Source organism: Schistocerca piceifrons, chromosome 5, assembly GCF_021461385.2.
Source record: "Schistocerca piceifrons isolate TAMUIC-IGC-003096 chromosome 5, iqSchPice1.1, whole genome shotgun sequence".
Taxonomy (NCBI): Eukaryota; Metazoa; Arthropoda; class Insecta; order Orthoptera; family Acrididae; genus Schistocerca; species Schistocerca piceifrons.
Genome location: NC_060142.1, coordinates 379,519,854 through 379,542,548, shown reverse-complemented (window position 1 = coordinate 379,542,548; position 22,695 = coordinate 379,519,854). Strand labels below are relative to the sequence as shown.

The window sequence follows — 22,695 nt, the reverse complement described above, 5'->3', positions numbered from 1 at the left end:
CCTGATGCAGCAATGCCGTGACAGGTAGTTGGCTGCGTTTCCCGGAGATCCTCCTGATGGCTTCCCACACTTTTGTAGAACTAGTGGAGCGGGAGATGGAGTTCAAGAACGATTGCCATGACCGTCGTTTGCTCTCTTTAATCACTCGCCGCGCCTTGGCCCTTGCCACCCGAAAGGCCGCAAGATTGTCAGCTGAGGGACGGCACTTGAAGCGGCGCAGAGCTGCACGGCGGGCTCGGATGGCTGAGCGGCACTCAGTGGTCCACCAAGGGACAAGGCGCCTCTTGGGATGACTTGAGGACCGTGGGATCGACAATTCAGCAGCATGGGAGATCACGGCTGTAACATGGTCGACCCATTCGTGGACGCTGGCACGGTGTTCCAAAACAGCTAAATCGCTGAAAAGTGTCCAGTCAGCTCTGCAGAGGTTCCACCTGGGTGGCACTGGTAATGCTACAGTCTCATCCAGGAGGCGAATCCAAAGGGGGAAGTGGTCACTAGAATGGAGGTCAGCGGCAACCTCCCACAGAGCAGAATCCGCGAGTGCTGGAGAGCAAAAGGAAAGGTCAATAGCTGACGACGACCCAGAAGCAGTACAGAAATGAGTGGGAGCACCAGAGTTGAGGATGCACAGTTCTTCGGATACCATGAGGCTTTCCAGAATGCGACCCCTGGGGCAAGTAGTCGTAGAGCCCCATAAGACATTATGAGCATTGAAGTCCCCCAGAAGGAGAAATGGGCGGGGGAGTTGGGTAATAAGGTCTGTGAGAGCCTCAGAGTCTATGGCGTCCTGAGGCGATAAGTAAACGGAACAGATTGTGAGCCTCTGCCCCACAAGAAGGTCAACTGCAACTGCTTGCAAGTCCGTAACGAGAGGGAGCTCAGATGAGTGGTGCATGTCATGGACAAAAACCGCAACACCACCCTTTGCCCTTTCCCCCATCAGATCATCTTTTCGATACACGGTATAGCCCCGTAAAGAAGGAGCATCAGTGGCCCGGAAATGTGTCTCTTGGAGACATAAGCACAAGGGGCGCTCTCGTACAAGGAGTTGTAATTCGGCCACATGCGTCCTGAACCCATTCAGGTTCCACTGTAATATGGGAGCCAGTGATCAGGGTGGCTGAATTTTCACCCTGCCCCTGTGCTTTGGAGGAGAGCCCGTACTGGCCGGAGATTTATTCCTGGGGCGAGAAGATCGCCCCCGGTCGACATCAATGTCCATCAGCTCCGATGGCGACCCAAGGGAGATGTCAGATAGTACGATGGCATCATCATCGGACTGACCGTGACTAGTCTCCTCAGGTGGCAAAACCTTCACCTTTGGCGTCTTCGTCTTGGGGGGCTTAGAATGCTGAACCTTGTCAACAGTTGGAGCTTTACTCGCCTGGGCAGAAGGTGCCATATGGGGAGGTGCAGGAAGTACCCCAATGTCAGCAACCATGGCCTTGTCCGACGTTGTGGGGAGAGCTGCAGGTTGCAAAACAACCGCAGCAGCACAAGTGCACTGGCAAATGCAGGTATTAGTGCTGACACTAGCAACCTCCGTTTGTGTAGCAACAGTGGCCAACTGTACCGGTTTCTGCAGAGTGGAAGCGAAAGATGTTGTAAACACAGGAGGCTGCATGGCCTTAAAGAGCTTCTTGGCCTCACCATAGGGGATGCGCTTAGATGTTTTGATCTCCTGTATCTTCCGTTCCTCGAGATAGATGGGGCAGACCCGGCTCCAGACAGGGTGACTCCCAGAGCAATTCACGCACTTCACAGGCGATGAACAATCGGCTCCTTCATGGGCAGGCTGACCACATTTACCACAAGTGGCTATCCCATTGCACCCCAACGTAGTATGCCCAAAGCGCTGACATTTAAAACAGCGCATTGGGTTGGGGAAATATGGCCGTACTGGCAAATGTAAGAAACCCGCTTTAACATGCTCTGGGAGTCTCGGGCGATTGAACGTGAGAATAAACGAGTCGGATTTGACTAGGTCCCCATCGACTCGTTTCATAATATGCTGCACGTCGACAATACCTTCGTCAGCCCACTCAGATTTCAACTCGTCCTTGGGGATATCCACCAAGTCCCTACATGTCACAACACCCTTACTATAGTTCAAAGTGGAGTGGAGCTCGATCTCGATAGCGTACTCTCCGAGACAGGTTGCTTTCCTAAGAGAAGTGACTTGACGGGAACTAGAAGTTTCAACTAACAGAGTCCCATTGCGCAGACGCTTCACAGATTTCAGTGTTCCTGCAATTCCCTCAAGACCCTTGTGGATGTAAAAGGGAGAAACTCTCTCAAAGCTACCTTCCTTCCGTTTGACAATCAAAAACACATTCTGGATATCAGCATGTGCTCTGTTACGACAGTCTGATAAATCTCTAGTAACACCAGGCGCTGGAGGACTCGCAGCACGAAGTCGCTTTTTCGATTGGGTGTGTTTTCCTACCAGTGGCCCACCCAATCCACAGGTAGGGGGAAACGTAGAGGTCGAAGGGTCCATTGTGGTCCCACGAGCAGCTAGGGAACTAAAGGTCCGCTCAGACAGAGCCCCGCATGCCTGAGTAAGCCTTATACAACTGGGGTGCGGCAGGTGCCCCAGAGGTTGCCCGCTTGCGACTGTTCCACCCCAACAGCCATGCATCTTATAGGCGCGCAGCACACCATAAGATTGAGGGGTTTTTATAGAGGTTTACCTTCCTCGCAATCCAGGCGGTCAAGCCAAGATTACCATTCCCCGCAGCATACAACATTCCACCGCTGCGCCATGCGGTGGTCGCTGAAGCATGTCCGGGGTTTACGGTGACAGGAGACTGGCGGCGCTGACCAGTCCCCAGCTCAGGACCCCGGGGTCGCCAAGCCCGTACTCAGCAAATGAATGCTGAGCCCCTGGGGGGATTTTCAGTGTCATAACTTAGTATGTCATAATGGCAATTTTTTTGTAATTGGTAGGGCTTTAATACATTTTAATCAATTTTGTCGGTGTGAGCAGTGCCCCCCCCTTCCCCTCCCATGAGAATGGCATGCTGACACTTCGTAATGACACATATCACCATTGCTGTTGAGTGACACACATACATCATCATCATCATCATCATCATCATCATCATCATCAGCTTCTTCTTCTAATGTATACCAAAGCTTACCTTGTGCTACAGAAATATATTAGGAATTGCACGAATAGGGTCATGCAGGCTTAATTGCAGAATCATTATTTGTGCAGACCTCGTCTGATTGGTACTGATCAAGAGCACTGAACACTTTCGGCATCCAGTTTTGGATAATTTTTCACAAGTAAACTCTCTATGAGGACTGAATATTATAATGAAAAAGCCACTGATAATTTATTTAACGGATTCATATTTCTGTCCGTGCACTGGGGCAGGTTTTGATTTCAGTTTATGAAGATAATTATTTTTTAGGAGGGGTGGTGGTCGTGGCAGTGGGCCCAGTTTCACCTGCCCATTTGCTAGGTATGCCAAAGACTAACAGAAAGAATACTGTTCAAAGTAAATCATCTTGTGGAAGTTGTTTTTTTAGGGTCTTGGAATTCTTACACTTGCTTCCCAAAACAGGCACTACTTAACTATTACTAACATACATTACCTAAATATTTAGATTAAAGGATTAAATAGTTATGTTAGCTACACAGCAGTTAGCAGTGTTTATTGTAAAGGTGCATAACAAATAGCAAAATGTTGTAAATAGAGCTTATTTACAGATGTTGATTATTATTTTTTCAAAAAATACCAATGTAATCAGGCAAGTTTTAAGCTACTAATTGGAGACAGACCACAGCTATTTAATGTAAAAGGAGGTTGTAGGGTTTTCTTAAAGTAGCAGCTTACTTCCTGATTTATTTGACTGAATTCATCTGGCACAGGCATGAACAGCTCCAAGCGATATAATGATGGTCTACTGTTATACAGATTCAATTTCTACACTCATTCCACATCTCTGAAAGTTCTCCTTCATGATGGGACCTACACAACAGGATGGATGGGTAAATATTAGTAGAGAAAGGAGTTGGGTAAATAACTCCACATACAGGGTGCGTTGAAAAATTTTATACCCACTTTGAAGTGTCATAGAAAATTTATTTCCCGTTCTACAATGTTAAATTTCTGGAAATGGAAAGCTTAAAGTCCAATTGGAAAAATAAATGTACTTTGCGAAAGTGATTGATATTCAAACTGGTGGCCTTCAGCATCAATACATTTCTGAGTACGAGTCACCACTCATTCCGTACATCATACCAAAGTGTCCAATGAGATTACTACGCACACCGCCTGAATCTCATTCCAAAATGTGTCTAGGTTATGTGGTTTACGTTTGTACACCTCATCTTTTACTGTGCCTCATAAGAAGAAATGGGGACTACTCAAGAGGACGTTGTTATCAGGAGAAAGATAACTGGCGTTCTACGGATCGGAGCATGAAATGTCTGATCCCTTATCGAGCAGGTAGGTTAGAAAATTTAAAAAGGAAAATGGATAGGTTAAAGTTAGATATAGTGGGAATTAGTGAAGTTCGGTGGCAGGAGGAACAACACTTCTGGTCAGGTGAATACAGGGTTATAAATACAAAATCAAATAGAGGTAATGCAGGAGTAGGTTTAATAATGAATAAAAAAATAGGAGTGAGGGTAAGCTACTACATACAAACAGCATAGTGAACGCATTATTGTGGCCAAGATAGACACGCAGCCCACGCCTACTACAGTAGTACAAGTTTATATGCCAACTAGCTCTGAAGATGATGAAGAAATTGATGAAATGTATGATGAGATAAAAGAAATTATTCAGGTAGTGAAGGGAGATGAAAATTTAATAGTCATGGGTGACTGGAATTCGATACTAGGAAAAGGGAGAGAAGGAAACATAGTAGGTGAATATGGATTGGGGCTAAGAAATGAAAGAGGAAGCCATCCGGTAGAATTTTGCACAGATCATAACTTAATCATAGCTAACACTTGGTTCAAGAATCATAAAAGAAAGTTGTATACATGGAAGAATCCCAGAGATACTAAAAGGTATCAGACAGATTATATAATGTTAAGACAGAGATTTAGGAACCAGGTTTTAAATTGTAAGACGTTTCCAGGGGCAGATGTGGACTCTGACCACAATCTATTGGTTATAAACTGCAGATTAAAATTGAAGAAACTGCAAAAAGGTGGCAGTTTAAGGAGTTGGGACCTGGATAAACTGAAAGAACCAGAGGTTGTACAGAGTGTCAGGGAGAGCATAAGGGAACAATTGACAGGAATGGGGGAAAGAAATACAGTAGAAGAAGAATGGGTAGCTTTGAGGAATGAAATAGTGAAGGCAGCAGAAGATCAAGTAGGTACAATATGAGGGCTAGTAGAAATCCTTGGGTAACAGAAGAAATATTGAATTTAATTGATGAAAGGAGAAAATGTAAAAATGCAGTAGATGAAGCAGGGAAAAAGGAATACAAACGTCTCAAAAATGAGATCAACAGGAAGTGCAAAATGGCTAAGCAGGGATGGCTAGAGGACAAATGTAAGGATGTAGAGGATTATCTCACTAGGGGTAAGATAGATACTGACTATAGGAAAATTAAAGAGACCTTTGGAGAAAAGAGAACCACTTGTATGAATATCAAGAGCTCAGATGGAAACCCAGTTCTAATGAAAGAAGGTAAAGCAGAAAGATGGAAGGAGTATATAGAGGGTCTATACAAGGGTGATGTACTTCAGGACAATATTATGGAAATCGTAGAGAATGTAGATGAAGATGAAATGGGAGATAAGATACTGCGTGAAGGGTTTGACAGAGCACTGAAAGACCTGAGTCGAAACAAGACCCCGGGAGTAGACAACATTCCATTAGAACTACTGACGGCCTTGGGAGAGCCAGTCCTGACAAAACTCTACCATCTGGTGAGGAAGATGTATGAGACAGGTGAAGTACCCTCAGACTTCAAGAAGAATATAATAATTCCAATCCCAAAGAAAGCAGGTGTTGACAGATATGCAAATTACCGAACTATCAGTTTAATAAGTCACAGCTGCAAAATACTTGCGCAAATTCTTTAGACGAATGGGAAAACTGGTAGAAGCCAACCTCGGGGAAGATCAGTTTGGATTCCATAGGAATATTGGAACACGTGAGGCAATACTGACCTTACGACTTATCTTAAAAGAAAGATTAAGGAAAGGTAAACCTACGTTTCTAGCATTTGTAGACTTAGAGAAAGCTTTTGACAATGTTGACTAGAATACTCTCTTCCAAATTCTAAAGGTGACAGGGGTAAAATACAGGGAGCGAAAGGCTATTTACAATTTGTACAGAAACCAGATGGCAGTTATAAGAGTCGAGGGGCATGAGAGGGAAGCAGTGGTTGGGAAGGGAGTGAGACAGGGTTGTAGCCTCTCCCCAATGTTATTCAATCTGTATATTGAGCAAGCAGTAAAGGAAACAAAAGAAAAATTCGGAGTAGGTATTAAAATACATGGAAAAGAAATAAAAGCTTTGAGGTTTGTAATTCTGTCAGAGACAGCAAAGGACTTGGAAGAGCAGTTGAATGGAATGGACAGTGTCATGAAACGAGGATGTATGATGAACATCAACAAAAGCAAAACAAGGATAATGGAATGTAGTCGAATTAAGTCGGGTGATGCTGAGGGAGTTAGATTAGGAAATGAGACACTTAAAGTAGTAAAGGAGTTTTGCTATTTGGGAAGCAAAATAACTGATGATGATCGAAGTAGAGAAGATATAAAATGTAGACTGGCAATGGCAAGGAAAGCGATTCTGATAAAGAGAAATTTGTTAACATCGAGTATAGATTTAAGTGTCAGGAAGTCGTTTCTGAAAGTATTTGTATGGAGTGTAGCCATGTATGGAAGTGAAACATGGAAGATAAATAGTTCAGACAAAAAGAGAATAGAAGCTTTCGAAATGTGGTGTTACAGAAGAATGCTGAAGATTAGATGGGTAGATCACATAACTAATGAGGAAGTTGTTGTTGTTGTGGTCTTCAGTCCTGAGATTGGTTTGATGCAGCTCTCCATGCTACTCTATCCTGTGCAAGCTTTTTCATCTCCCAGTACCTACTGCAACCTACATCCTTCTGAATCTGCTTAGTGTATTCATCTCTTGGTCTCCCCCTACGATTTTTACCCTCCACGCTGCCCTCCAATACTAAATTGGTGATCCCTTGATGCCTCAGAATATGTACTACCAACCGAGCCCTTCTTCTAGTCAAGTTGTGCCACAAACTTCTCTTCTCCCCAATCCTATTTAATACTTCCTCATTAGTTATGTGATCTACCCATCTAATATTCAGCATTCTTCTGTAGCACCACATTTCGAAAGCTTCTATTCTCTTCTTGCCCAAACTATTTATCGTCCATGTTTCACTTCCATACATGGCTACACTCCATACAAATACTTTCAGAAATGACTTCCTGACACTTAAATCAATACTGGATGTTAGCAAATTTCTCTTCTTCAGAAACGCTTTCCTTGCCATTGCCAGCCTACATTTTATATCCTCTCTACATCGACCATCATCAGTTATTTTGCTCCCCAAATAGCAAAACTCCTTTACTACTTTAAGTGTCTCATTTCCTAATCTAATTCCCTCAGCATCACCCGACTTAATTAGACTACATTCCATTATCCTTGTTTTGCTTTTGTTGATGTTCATCTTATATCCTCCTTTCAAGACACTGTCCATTCCATTCAACTGCCCTTCCAAGTCCTTTGCTGTCTCTGACAGAATTACAATGTCATCAGCGAACCTCAAAGCTTTTATTTCTTGTCCATGAATTTTAATACCTACTCCGAATTTTTCTTTTGTTGCCTTTACTGCTTGCTCAATATACAGATTGAACAACATCGGGGACAGGCTACAACCCTGTCTTACTCCCGTCCCAACCACTGCTTCCCTTTCATGTCCCTCGACTCTAATAACTGCCATCTGGTTTCTGTACAAATTGTAAATAGCCTTTCGCTCCCTGTATTTTACCCCTGCCACCTTTAGAATTTGAAAGAGAGTATTCCAGTCAACATTGTCAAAAGCTTTCTCTAAGTCTACAAATGCTAGAAACGTAGGTTTGCCTTTCCTTAATCTTTCTTCTAAGATAAGTCGTAAGGTCAGTATTGCCTCACGTGTTCCAGTGTTTCTACGGAATCCAAACTGATCTTCCCCGAGGTTGGCTTCTACTAGTTTTCCAATTCGTCTGTAAAGAATTCGTGTTAGTATTTTGCAGCTGTGACTTATTAAGCTGATAGTTTGGTAATTTCCACATCTGTCAACACCTGCTTTCTTTGGGATTGGAATTACTATATTCTTCTTGAAGTTGAGGGTATTTTGCCTGTTTCATACATCTTGCTCACCAGATTGTAGAGTTTTGTCAGGACTGGCTCTCCCACGGCCGTCAGTAGTTCCAATGGAATATTGTCTACTCCGGGGGCCTTGTTTCGACTCAGGTCTTTCAGTGCTCTGTCAAACTCTTCACGCAGTATCGTATCTCCCATTTCATCTTCATCTACATCCTCTTCCATTTCCATAATATTGTCCTCAAGTACATCACCCTTGTATAGACCCTCTATATACTCCTTCCACCTTTCTGCTTTCCCTTCTTTGCTTAGAACTGGGTTTCCATCTGAGCTCTTGATATTCATACAAGTCGTTCTCTTATCTCCAAAGGTCTCTTTAATTTTCCTGTAGGCGGTATCTATCTTACCCCTAGTGAGATAGGCCTCTACATCCTTACATTTGTCCTCTAGCCATCCCTGCTTAGCCATTTTGCACTTGCTGTCGATCTCATTTTTGAGACGTTTGTATTCCTTTTTGCCTGTTTCACTTACTGCATTTTTATATTTTCTCCTTTCATCAATTAAATTCAATATTTCTTCTGTTACCCAAGGATTTCTACTAGCCCTCGTCTTTTTACCTACTTGATCCTCTGCTGCCTTCACTACTTCATCCCTCAAAGCTACCCATTCTTCTTCTACTGTATTTATTTCCCCCATTCCTGTCAATTGCTCCCTTATGCTCTCCCTGAATCTCTGTACAACCTCTGGTTCTTTCAGTTTATCCAGGTCCCATCTCCTTAAATTCCCACCTTTTTGCAGTTTCTTCAGTTTTAATCTACAGGTCATAACCAATAGATTGTGGTCAGAGTCCACATCTGCCCCTGGAAATGTCTTACAATTTAAAACCTGGTTCCTAAATCTCTGTCTTACCATTATATAATCTATCTGATACCTTTTAGTATCTCCAGGGTTCTTCCATGTATACAACCTTCTTTCATGATTCTTAAACCAAGTGTTAGTTATGATTATGTTGTGCTCTGTGCAAAATTCTACCAGGCAGCTTCCTCTTTCATTTCTGTCCCCCAATCCATATTCACCTACTATGTTTCCTTCTCTCCCTTTTCCTACACTCGAATTCCAGTCACCCATGACTATTAAATTTTCGTCTCCCTTCACAATCTGAATAATTTCTTTTATTTCATCATATACACTCCTGGAAATGGAAAAAAGAACACATTGACACCGGTGTGTCAGACCCACCATACTTGCTCCGGACACTGCGAGAGGGCTGTACAAGCAATGATCACACGCACGGCACAGCGGACACACCAGGAACCGCGGTGTTGGCCGTCGAATGGCGCTAGCTGCGCAGCATTTGTGCACCGCCGCCGTCAGTGTCAGCCAGTTTGCCGTGGCATACGGAGCTCCATCGCAGTCTTTAACACTGGTAGCATGCCGCAACAGCGTGGACGTGAACCGTATGTGCAGTTGACGGACTTTGAGCGAGGGCGTATAGTGGGCATGCGGGAGGCCGGGTGAACGTACCGCCGAATTGCTCAACACGTGGGGCGTGAGGTCTCCACAGTACATCGATGTTGTCGCCAGTGGTCGGCGGAAGGTGCACGTGCCCGTCGACCTGGGACCGGACCGCAGCGACGCACGGATGCACGCCAAGACCGTAGGATCCTACGCAGTGCCGTAGGGGACCGCACCGCCACTTCCCAGCAAATTAGGGACACTGTTGCTCCTGGGGTATCGGCGAGGACCATTCGCAACCGTCTCCATGAAGCTGGGCTACGGTCCCGCACACCGTTAGGCCGTCTTCCGCTCACGCCCCAACATCGTGCAGCCCGCCTCCAGTGGTGTCGCCACAGGCGTGAATGGAGGGACGAATGGAGACGTGTCGTCTTCAGCGATGAGAGTCGCTTCTGCCTTGGTGCCAATGATGGTCGTATGCGTGTTTGGCGCCGTGCAGGTGAGCGCCACAATCAGGACTGCATACGACCGAGGCACACAGGGCCAACACCCGGCATCATGGTGTGGGGAGCGATCTCCTACACTGGCCGTACACCACTGGTGATCGTCGAGGGGACACTGAATAGTGCACGGTACATCCAAACCGTCATCGAACCCATCGTTCTACCATTCCTAGACCGGCAAGGGAACTTGCTGTTCCAACAGGACAATGCACGTCCGCATGTATCCCGTGCCACCCAACGTGCTCTAGAAGGTGTAAGTCAACTACCCTGGCCAGCAAGATCTCCGGATCTGTCCCCCATTGAGCATGTTTGGGACTGGATGAAGCGTCGTCTCACGCGGTCTGCACGTCCAGCATGAACGCTGGTCCAACTGAGGCGCCAGGTGGAAATGGCATGGCAAGCTGTTCCACAGGACTACATCCAGCATCTCTACGATCGTCTCCATGGGAGAATAGCAGCCTGCATTGCTGCGAAAGGTGGATATACACTGTACTAGTGCCGACATTGTGCATGCTCTGTTGCCTGTGTCTATGTGCCTGTGGTTCTGTCAGTGTGATCATGTGATGTATCTGACCCCAGGAATGTGTCAATAAAGTTTCCCCTTCCTGGGACAATGAATTCACGGTGTTCTTATTTCAATTTCCAGGAGTGTATTTCTTCAATTTCTTCGTCATCTGCAGAGCTAGTTGGCATATAAACTTGTACTGCTGTAGTAGGTGTGGGCTTCGTATCTATCTTGGCCACAATAATGTGTTCACTATGCTGTTTGTAGTAGCTTACCCGCATTCCTATTTTCCTATTCATTATTAAACCTACTCCTGCATTACCCCTATTTGATTTTGTGTTTATAACCCTGTAGTCACCTGACCAGAAGTCTTGTTCCTCCTGCCACCGAACTTCACTAATTCCCACTATATCTAACTTCAACCTATCCATTTCCCTTTTTAAATTTTCTAACCTACCTGCCCGTTTAAGGGATCTGACATTCCACGCTCCAATCCATAGAACGCCAGTTTTCTTTCTCCTGATAACGACATCCTCTTGAGTAGTCCCCGCCCGGAGATCCGAATGGGGGACTATTTTACCTCCGGAATATTTTACCCAAGAGGACGCCATCATCATGTAATCATACAGTAAAGCTGCATGCCCTCGGGAAAAATTACGGCTGTAGTTTCTCCCTGCTTTCAGCCGTTCGCAGTACCAGCACAGCAAGGCCGTTTTGGTTATTGTTACAAGGCCAGATCAGTCAATCATCCAGACTGTTGCCCTTGCAACTATTGAAAAGGCTGCTGCCCCTCTTCAGGAACCACACGTTTGTCTGGCCTCTCAACAGATACCCCTCCGTTGTGGTTGCACCTACGGTACGGCTATCTGTATCGCTGAGGCACGCAAGCCTCCCCACCAATGGCAAGGTCCATGGTTCATGGGGGAAGTATTGAATAGAATTGGGGAGAAGAGGAGTTTGTGGCACAACTTGACGAGAAGAAGGGACTGGTTGGTAGGACATGTTCTGAGGCATCAAGGGATCACAAATTTAGCATTGAACGGTAGCGTGGAGGGTAAAAATCGTAGAGGGAGACCAAGGGATGAATACACTAAGCAGATTCAGAAGGATGTAGGTTGCAGAAGGTACTGGGAGATGAAGAAACTTGCACAGGATAGGGTAGCATGGAGAGCTGCATCAAACCAGTCTCAGGACTGAAGACCACAACAACAACATCAGAAGCAATCAGCAGTTTGAGGTCTGGAGAGCGTGCAGGAAACATGATTGGTCCCCTGCATCCTATCCACTGGCCTGGCACATTGTGATCCAGGTTATGCTTGTACATCCCTATGATAGCGAGGCAGGGCACCATCTTGTTGGTAATAAAACTCATCATTACCATATAATGCACGAATGGCAAGGAATATGGAGTCAGCAAGCATTGTTAGGTACATTTCTTCAGTAACAGTATCTTCAAAGCGGAAAGGCCCAAAGAGTCCCCTTGCAGACAAACCACACCACACATTTACACCACGCAAATTCACAGCCTTTTCAACTGTAATGTGAGGATTATCTTCAGCTCAGTACACACAATTGTGCCTATTGACAGTTCAATTGAGTTTGAATTGGGCTTCATTCGACCAGATTATGCTACCCATAAATCCTGGTTCATGTCTCACCATCTCTTGAACCCATTCCCAAAATTCTAACCTTCGATCTGGATCATCGTCACTTAGCTGTTGCACCAGCCTTGGAATGTGCACACGAAACTTGCCTTTCTTCAGAATGCGTAGCACACTACTAACACTTACTTTACTCTCACGCGCCGCTTGCCTTGAAAATTTTTTAGGCGAACGCTGAAACAGTTCCAAGACCACAGTTTTGGAATCATAACTTGTAGCTGTACGAGGTCACCCTGATCACCTTTATGCACATCACACACTGTTCCATGAATTTCTAGTTTGTCTTGTAGGTGTGTAATTGTTAACCCTGAAGGTGGTTCTGTACCATACTCACTTATCCACTGTCTTCGAACCGCAGCCACATTCTCAAACTTCCAGTACCACTTAATTATCTGCTTCCACGCTTGAAAGCTCAAACACACATCCTCCATGTTGCAGTTATTTCCTTGCCACTGCTGCCACCTGTTGAAGAAACATAACATTACTTTCCCACAGATATTTAACCTTGTAGAATGGGAAATAAATTGTCTATGGCAGTTCAAAATGTGTATACATTTTTTGATGCACCCTGTATATTCAGCAGCCTGCCATGCAATATCAGGGCTAAAGTAGTGCAATTTAAGGATAAAGTAAAGAAGTTTCTGTATGAAATTCCTTCTACTAATTGTAATATCATCTTCACAGTAAGTCTTAAAATCAATATTTTACATTATAATATAATTAAAAAATAGTACGATATAATTATATTTCATAATGTGCATTTCACTTGCATACCTTGGGATTTTGAAAGTATTTAGGGTTGCACAGAGACTACTCTCAATGGGTTCCATGGAGTGCAACTAACATCATTAAACATTTACTTGGTTCAGATCATGTCTCTAAGAAGGCCTATCCCAAGTCTGCAAGTCTCAAAACTGTTTCCATATTGGCGGAAGTATGTTGTTGTCTAAAATTCTAGCCTTTTCAGTTTTCAAACACTAAATGCCAAAGAGCAAAACAACATTCTTGACACTGTTGTATTGTATATGTTGGCAAAGATTGAATTTAGTGGTTTTTATTTATCACTTTCTCTCTCAATCTGCATGTTCAATAAGTGCTACATTTACGTTTTGTACAAGTAAAGACCTGCACAATGATCGTACCTAATTTTTAATTTAGGTCGACTTCTTCTGGATAAACAGAGATCAACGTTCATTTGAATGGTTTGTGAATTTGCTGTCACAACTGGAAATAGAACAAGCTGAACTTGGAGGTGCAATGGAAAGATTTCTTGATATGCACATGTATATCACAAGTGCTCTTCAGAAAACTGACATGAAAGCAGTAGGACTACAGTTAGCACTGGACCTGCTGCATGAAAAGGTAACACAATTTTTCACTGCCTGATAGATAAAGTCTAAATTAAGTGGTTTCTTTCTTTTGTATAAAATAGGAAAATGAGAATTCCATTGCTCTTACAAATTAAAGAAACGATTGTTCTATAGTTTGTATTATAACAAAGGAATGAATAAGAGCATTTTCTCTGAGTCCACTTTCATAGCCACTGGGACACTGTAATAAGTTACTGAACATTTAGTTTGCAATGTTTATCAAACAGAATCATGCAGCACATATGATAATGATGATGATATTGTTCACGGGTGACATGATTGCCCCAAAAATTCGGGAACCAACATTTCAGTAATAACTGTTGAAGCAAACTGACATATTAGATTTCAGAATTTTTATAAATGGGCCATATAATTTATTCTTCACTTTGCAAATGTTTATAACCAATATCACATGAGGATACTCTGTAATCTGCTCTACATGTTTGTATCTTGTTGAAGGTATTAATTTAGAAAAGATGAGATTTTATGTAAGTAATGGTGTAGCAAGCAGTTAAGTTACCTTATATTTAGCTAAAAAGAATGCACAAGTTTTAACTGTAATCTATGGAATCTAAATACAAGAACTTGTTCCAGCAAGGATAAATAAATTACAACAGTGTCACATAATTTGACTTCAGGGTACTTCTAAATTTTTAAGAATTAACAACAACAAACAGGATTAATGTATTCCTTAAAACAGCAACTTTACCTATGTTTTTATTAGAACAGAACTGGCTTAAAGATAAGCAATTTCATTTTGAATTGCACACCACTCTGTCAGTTGTAACCCACAGTATGATAAGCATTCAGCCCCGTATCAGCTTGAGGGGCATCTGTGCTGAAACCCTATACAAATAATTTAAACTCATCTTAATATTATTTGACTGAATCACGTTTTCATAAATCCAGGCTGCAAATAAATGTTGCCAAATGTTGTACATCATGAAAATATTGCTAAGTCACAATCTGATGGCATACTGTGTAAATGATTTGCAAAGGTTCCCCTTCTCTTTTAACTATGACTAACAGACAATGGTGCACACTTGAAAATTATATTACATATTTTGAAACTAGTTATTTCTATCCATCTTCATTTAGGTGGAAGAGATTAAATATACAAGTAGTATATGCACAAAAGTTAACATCGGTTAAGCTGGTCAACCTATAAATTTCATTAGCCTGAAAATGTTTGGTTGAAATATACAGATTTGTGTACTTGATAAATTTGTAAAAGTAGAGCCCATTTGAGGTGACACATACAGGTGATACCCTTTCATTGCAAAACATTTTTGCTTGTCATTTCCTATGAGGCAACTCAAGAGTGAAATTGTTTTTCCCTCTGGCAGACACAAGAAAACATTTTCTGTAATAAACTGCCTGTTCACTGCCACTGAATTAATTTTGATGCAACTTGTTGAAGTAGTACTTTGTGAAACTTCTTAAGGGACTAAATTTAATTAGTTCCATGTCATTGCCAGTATCAGGAAGATAAAATATATGGATTATTAAGGAAGGCACAAAAATAATTTCCAGTGATGTTGCCATGTCAATAATATTTAAGGACACCGTGTGTTCTACATCTACAGATATACAAGCTACTGTCTGTACATGCATTGTTATATTAGTTATTTTCTGTTGTTTTCCTTTTGTATGTGTCACCAGCCTATAGCTTAACCTCCCATTACATTGACTCTGTGAAGTTGCTCAGTCTTTTTCAAATGCTGGTTCCCTAAATTTATCCAACTAGGTTACATGAAAACAATGTCATTTTTCTTCCGAAAATTCTCATTTTAGTGCACTGAGCACCTCTATTATACTTTCCAATGGCCCCAAAACTACCTGCAATGTCCTAGTAGCACATTGTAGACTTTATTCATTGTCTGATTCATACACACTTCACTACTCAACATGCTGGAGTCATCATCTAGAACTGGTCACACTAATGTCTTGCTTGTATTTGGTTTCTTTTACAGATGAATCACCCTTAACCAGAACCACCCAGCAAATCATTTGCATTTCCTAGTACTGATGTCATATTATTTCATTGTTGTACACTTAAAAATGTAAATTTGACGGGCTCCAGAAGTTACCATTAATCTTGCCAACAGATTGAACTGAAGTAATCTTTAGAAAATAAGTGAGCTTCTTTCTTAACCTGACAAGAAATAACCATTCTGGATTGCAATTGGTTATTTTTCTGATAACTGGCTGTCATAGAAAGACCATCTTCAGACCAGTATGTAGTTCCATTGGTGGTGCATAGAGTGAGTAGGTGGAGTTGCTGTACATGCTAAGAAGCACTGTTTTTTGTTAGATTCAATTTGGTTCTTTCTCTTTGCTATGGGAATTATTTTGCATTTATCCAAATTTAAACAGAGGTATTACTCATTTAACTAAGGTTAAATACTAAAAAAAAACACTTCTCTATTGACAATGATATGATCAACAATGAATCTGATAATGACATTAGGTATAATGTGGTTGGTCCTAATGGTTAAAAAAAGTGTGTGTGGCACCACGGACTAGTGCTAGTCTGTTAATTGGACACCACTTCGGAAAATGCTTCAAGCTAATCACATTTTTGTGAAGATAGTTTGTGTGATTGTATCTTGATTTTCAGGTGATAATATGATACATCATTAAATGCCTTTCATAAATCCAGGAAGACTGGAGCAAATGAGCCCCCAATCATCTATTGTTATCTCCTGGTAACACTCGCAGTAAAAACACTACATGGAGATTACCAAGCACCACTAAATTAGATATTTCAGCTGCTGTGGAAGTAACAGATAATTTGTGCATTTGCACCAGTTGGAAGAGATAGCATACATGGATTTACAGCAATTGTCAAATAGTGATAAAGGGCATTATTCCAAGGAGAACGAAGATGTAGCACTGTAATACACAAGTCAATATTTTATAAAGAGCCTTTAGAAGCTTTTTGTCAGTTTAAAGGATAAAAATTAACTGTGTAACTATATTTTTCTGAACAGTTTGTTTACTTTATACTTCAGTAGTAAAAGCAATTCAATGTAATCTCAGTCTCTGCTATATTGCCAGTTAAATCCCGAGTGGAAAAAAACATTTCATTCAAAAATATTTAGTAAACTAAGATTTAGCTAACTCAATAATGGTCAAATTTCACATACACTGAAACTAGCCATTAGCATTGTAATAGCTCTGTTTACAAGCTTATCGCTCCACAATTATGGACAAGGACCAGCTGGTCTTTGAGTGCACAGACAGAATTAGAGCAGTTAAGAGTTGTGTTGGCACCAAACAGGTTACAATGAGGGTAGCCCCCTTGCGCGTCTGGGGGTTAGAATAGGCCTGAGGTATTCCTGCCTGTTGTATGAGGTGACTAAAAGTAGTTTCACATGTTTCGGCCTTTATGTGATGGTCCCCTGTAGGATTAAACCTCCATACTTCAAAATTTTTCCGAAGAGCAAGCCAATTGGGGAAGTGCGCCTTACAAGGTGCATCGTGTCCATTATGCATCGAGATCTTTAGCCCACTTCCTTATCGTAGCATTGCAGTCCTGCCCATTCTCCACCTCTTGGGTGAGGAAACCTTGCTGGGTGCGCTTTCCACCATGCACTATGCAGTGTTGATTTCTGCGTCGACGATGAGCAAGGACTTCTTTGCACCTGATATCCAGCAAGGTAGCCAGTCCGTTGTGGTGAGGTCGCCGTGTACCCTGTTGGTTGTAGCCCCCTGACCACACAAGGATCGCTCTGCTGATGTCTGCGCCTTTAACTCCCCAAGTATGCCAAGGGGTAGATGCTCATCCCCTGGGGGAATCGGGACTCCCGGCAATGGCCGTCCTGCCAGGTGGCATTTGCTTCGGCTTGGTGGAGTCTGTGGGGAGGGTCCCTGGTCGGAGTGGGTGGTATCAGGGCAGATGAACATGATGAAGCATAGTCCATCATCTCTTGCTCGTGGTGAACACCAACAGTCCCTAAGCGATCATGAGCTCAATTCAACACACAGAAGTATGACTTCAAATCATTCCCCTCCCTGGCCACACCATGGGAGGAAAGTCAGACTAAGGATGGCTGCTGATCTTATTCGCCCCGGTACCTTGCATGTTCGAGAGCTGATGGGGAATCTTTCATGATGATGAAGCCTCAGTTTTTTGTTGAGTATTTAGAGGACAAGTTCGGGGAGGTGGAGGGCTTGTCCAAAATGAGATCTGGGTCAGTCCTGATCAAAACAGCATCCTCTGCCCAGTCACGGGAGTTATTCACTTGTGACAAGCTGGGGGATGTTACTGTAACCATCACGCCTCATAAGAGCTTAAATATGGTCCAGGGTATCTTATTTCACAGAGACATTCTTTTGCAGTCCGACGATGAGCTGCATGCCAATTTAGAGCAGTGAGGTGTACATTTTGTCCGGCGTGTCCACCGGGGTCCGAAGGATATCAGGTTGCCACTGGAGCCTTCATCTTGGTCTTTGAGGGTGATATATTGCCTGAAAAGGTCAAGGTGATGGTCTACCGGTGTGATGTAAAGCCCTATATTCCTCCCCCCAATGCGGTGCTTTAAGTGCTGGAAGTTCAGCCATATGTCTTCCTGCTGTACTTCCAGCATCACATGCCAAGATTGCAGACGCCCACCACATCCCAATACCGCATGTGCTCCTCCTCCCATCTGTGTCAGCTGCAGAGAGCACCATTCGCCTGGCTCACCTGACTCCAGGATTTTCCAGAAAGAAAGGAAAAACATGGAGTATAAGACTCTGTCCAGACTGACCTACACTGAGGCTTAGAGAAAATTTGAACGCCTCCATCATGTGCATATGACATCGTCTTACACCGCCGCTGCAACAGTTCTGGCACCATCAGCTCTGGCAACCCCGGTCACCTCACAGAGCTGGAAGACTATACCTGCCCCCTTGATGGTGGGGCGGGGGGGGGGGGGGGCAGCAGCATTTCCCTCTCTGTTGCTCCCACACCACATACTTCAGGAGCAACACCCCCCCCCCCCCCCGACCATCAGGGATATCCATCCCCACTTCTAAGCAGGAGAACCATAGGTCTTCTTCAGCTTCTCTTGCCAGGGAGGGGTCCCTTGGGTCACTCCCTTCCCAGGTTTCTTCTAGTAGGAAGGACAACACTCGCCAATGGCTGAGGAACCCAAAAGCAGGTGGTCGTAGGGCTTCACACTCATCCTCAGACTGAGCCAGTGAAGTCCTCCCAGCCAGGGAAACCCAAGGAGCAGCGAGAGAAATCCAAAAAGAAAACCACCAAGACCAAGGAAATTTTGATGGCACCCACACTATCGCTACCTACAAGCTCTGTGGCTGAGGATGGGGTGGAGATTTTGGCATGGGCTAAGGACCTAGATCTCGCCACACCCTATGACACAATGGATATAGACTGCTCAGGCATTAAATTGGTGATAGCAGGTGACTCTGAGGCATAAACTGCCTCATTGAATGAATGTTACATGCCCTCCCAGTCTCACCATGTCACCCTCCAGTGGAATTGCGGCGGTTTCTTCCACCGCCTGCCTGAGCTACGGCAACTGTTAAGCTATACACCTGCTATCTGCAGTGCCCTCCAGGAAACCTGGTTCCCAGCAATGTGGACCCCTGCCCTCCGTGGCTATAAGGGATATTACAGGAAACATGGGGACTGTAATCGAATGTCAGGTGGAGTTTGCGTTTATGTCCTAAACTCGGTCTGTAGTGAACATGAGCCCCTTCATACCCCTCTTGAAGCTGTGGCTGTCAGAATAAGGACAACACAGGAAATAACTGTCTGCAATGTATATCTTCCTCCAAACAGAGCAGTACCCCTGAATGTATTAGCTGCACTAATTGATCAACTCCCCAAACCTTTCCTACTTCTGGGAGATTTTAATGCCCATAACCCCTTGTGCTACTGACCAAGGCAGAGATGTCGAAACTTTACTGTCGCAATTCGACTTCTGCCTCTTAAATACTGGGGCTGCCACACATTTCAGTGTGGCTCATGGTGGTTACTCGGCCTATGATTTATCAATTTGCAGCTCAGGACTTCTCCCATCCATGCACAGGAGAGCACGTGATGACCTGTGTGGTAGTGACCACTTCCCCATCGTCCTGTCACTGCCCCAGCATCAGGCACATGGATGCCTGCCCAGATGGGCTTTGAACAAGGCAGACTGTGAAACTTTCACCTCTGCTGTCACAACTGAATCTCCCCCACACGGTATCATCAATGTGACAGTTGAGCAGATGACTAGCACAATTGTTTCTGTGGCAGAAAACGCGATCCCTCGCTCCTTAGGGTGCCCAAGGCGTAAGGCAGTCCCTTGGTGGTCGCCGGAAGTTGCTGAAGCAATTTAAGGAGCGTCGGTGGGCTCTAGAGCGGCACCCTTCCCTGGAACACCTCATAGTCTTTAAATGACTCTGTGCCTACGTTCACTACCTTATCAAGCAACAGAAGGAGGAGTGTTGGGAGAGATAAGTCTCCACCATTGGGTGCCACATGTTAGGGTCATTCCATGTCAAGTCACCCAGGCCGTGACACCAACCATGTCAGATTTTGATGATACTTGGTACAATTACTTCTTTTATCATCCTGAAAGCACTTGTAAAATTTTTTTGCTCTATCTCTTATAGTTTTTTTTTATAAATTTTTAAAGTTTTTAGAACTGGCGTTGTTTCAGCAGTCGGAAATTGTAACTTAAACGTGTCCTCACAACTAAAAAAATTTGTATGTTAAAGAATATTCAATATATCAGTATGAAATTTTGGAATAAGTTTGTGTATTATATCTAAATGTTAAAAAAATTACCATAAAGATATATTAAAATCTTCCAAATGAAAAAAAATTACAAGTAGTTGTTGGGTTTTTTTTTTTTTTTTTTTGTTTAGTTTTACAAAAACTGCAATATCTAGAGTCTCAGACCTGACAGAAAGCTCAAATTTGTTTTAAAATACTCTTAATTGTATAGGCTATTAGATAAAGGAAAAATTATGTTGGCTTTCTAACCTGTTCAATAGTTATCTAATTTTTTAAATAATATTAATTATATTTTAAAAATAAAAAGTACCAAGTGACTTAGACACCAAAAATAAGTTTTTGTCTTCTTGGAGTAACAATGTATGCTTGGATTTTGTTTTGTTAATCCTGTGTTTTGAAGTAAAAAATTATTACAGTGTTAAATAGTGCTTGGATAGTATTTTATTAAGTTTATTCGAACGTTCAGTAAGTACTGTTACTTAGTTTACAGAGATTCTTTTCCAATATCCTATAAAAGTAACCAGAACAGTAATCAGACCAAAAGTGAAATCAGTATGTCAGATATTCAAACCTGTAGCGTAGGGTTATTTAAAAAATCTGACTGTTTCCAAACAACCTACACACCTTCAAAAAAGTTACAACCGGTACCTGAATTGAGTGAGGAAGAAAAAAATTTGATCCACTTACTATCTGGAATTATCTGTGTGAATTTAAGAATATATGTTCACACCACAGCTACTACTTTTTAAATGTTTTTGAAAAGTATCAAACAACATGTGTAGACACACTAAAAAAAACACAAAAAGCCCATCAAAAGTCGTTGAGAAGTGTAGGCTTGGATCTTTCTAAAAAATTACTGACAAAAAATAGTAGCATAAAACCTGGACAAAAGCTTTGCTCAACATGCCGTAACTTTTGTGAGGAAAAATTAAGAGTTGAAGTCAATGAAAGTGAAACAGATGATGAAGTCATGGTTGAATTAGAATCATTGGAACCCAGAAATGAATCCCTCGTACAAACAAACATTGCTCTTGATAACTTAGGTTTAACACCGATAAAGCTTCATGGCTTGTCAGAACAAAGTAAAGGGTCTTATTTTAAAAGGAAGGTTAGTAGTATTGAAAAGACTGCAAAAAAGGCGGTTTCAAAAGCATTAAAATATGATGCACCAAGTTCTGATGATGACGAAGAAGATACAAGTGTGGTTGAGAAAGCAAAGGATTTTGATGTAATGATTTCTCTTATGAAAGAGACGATGTCATCTGTTGGACGTCTAGAAAAGTCCAGATTCTGACCTTGGCTCCAGATTCTTGGAGTCGAAATAAAGTGAGGAAAGAATTTAATGTAAGTGAGTACATGGTGCGACAAGCTAGAAAGCTAAAATCTGAAAAGGGTATCTTGGAAACTCCTGGTCCAAAAAAAGGTAAATCTCTTTCTGAAAATACAGTAAGACTTGTAACAGATTTTTATGAAAAGGATGAAAGTTCCAGAGTGCTACCTAGAACAAAAAACAAAGTAAGTGTTCAAAAAAAGTGTACATGCAAAAAAGACTCATTTTGTGTAACTTGAGAGAACTCTATTATTCTTTCAAATGGGATAATCCCGAGGTAGAATTAGGATTTTCAAAATTTTGTTTCTTGAGACCTAAATGGTGTATCCTTGCTGGTGCTGCAGGCACACACACTGTATGTGTATGCAGTATCCACCAGAATGTTAAACTATTATTGGACGCTGTGAAAATTGAAGAATCTTATAAAGACCTAATTAAGATGCTTGTGTGCAACACGGAAATCCAAAACTGCATGCTACATCATTGCGACAGCTGTCCTGCAAATGCTGCACTAACTGAGTACTTAACTGAAATCTAAGTGAAGATTATGATTTAGAAGAAGAAATTGTAATCAGTCAGTGGGTTAACACACAGGGCAGAAATGATCAAACAGTTTATCAGTGTTGAAGACTACATTTCTTTATTGGTTAGGTCATTGGAAAAGCTCACCCCACACTCGTTTATAGCAAAATCCCAATCGGCAGCCTTTAAAAGACTGAAAGAAGACCCACCACCCAAAACAGCAGTTATTGTGATAGATTTCAGAGAAAATTATTCCTTTGTTATACAAAATGAGATCCAAAGTTACCACTGGAATAGAGGTGGT

The 22,695-nt window shown here is 42.5% G+C and overlaps 1 protein-coding gene across 2 annotated transcripts in view; it reads left to right on the top strand.

Annotated features, from left to right (window-relative positions):
• The window catches only part of LOC124798102 (NADPH oxidase 5), a 495,656-nt gene that overhangs the window by 428,464 nt on the left and 44,497 nt on the right, over positions 1 to 22,695 (top strand). For both annotated transcript variants that reach the window (XM_047261353.1, XM_047261352.1), the window contains one exon: positions 13,595 to 13,798. In XM_047261353.1, the coding sequence (XP_047117309.1) occupies positions 13,595 to 13,798 (204 nt within the window). The remainder of the gene's footprint in view (positions 1 to 13,594; positions 13,799 to 22,695) is intronic.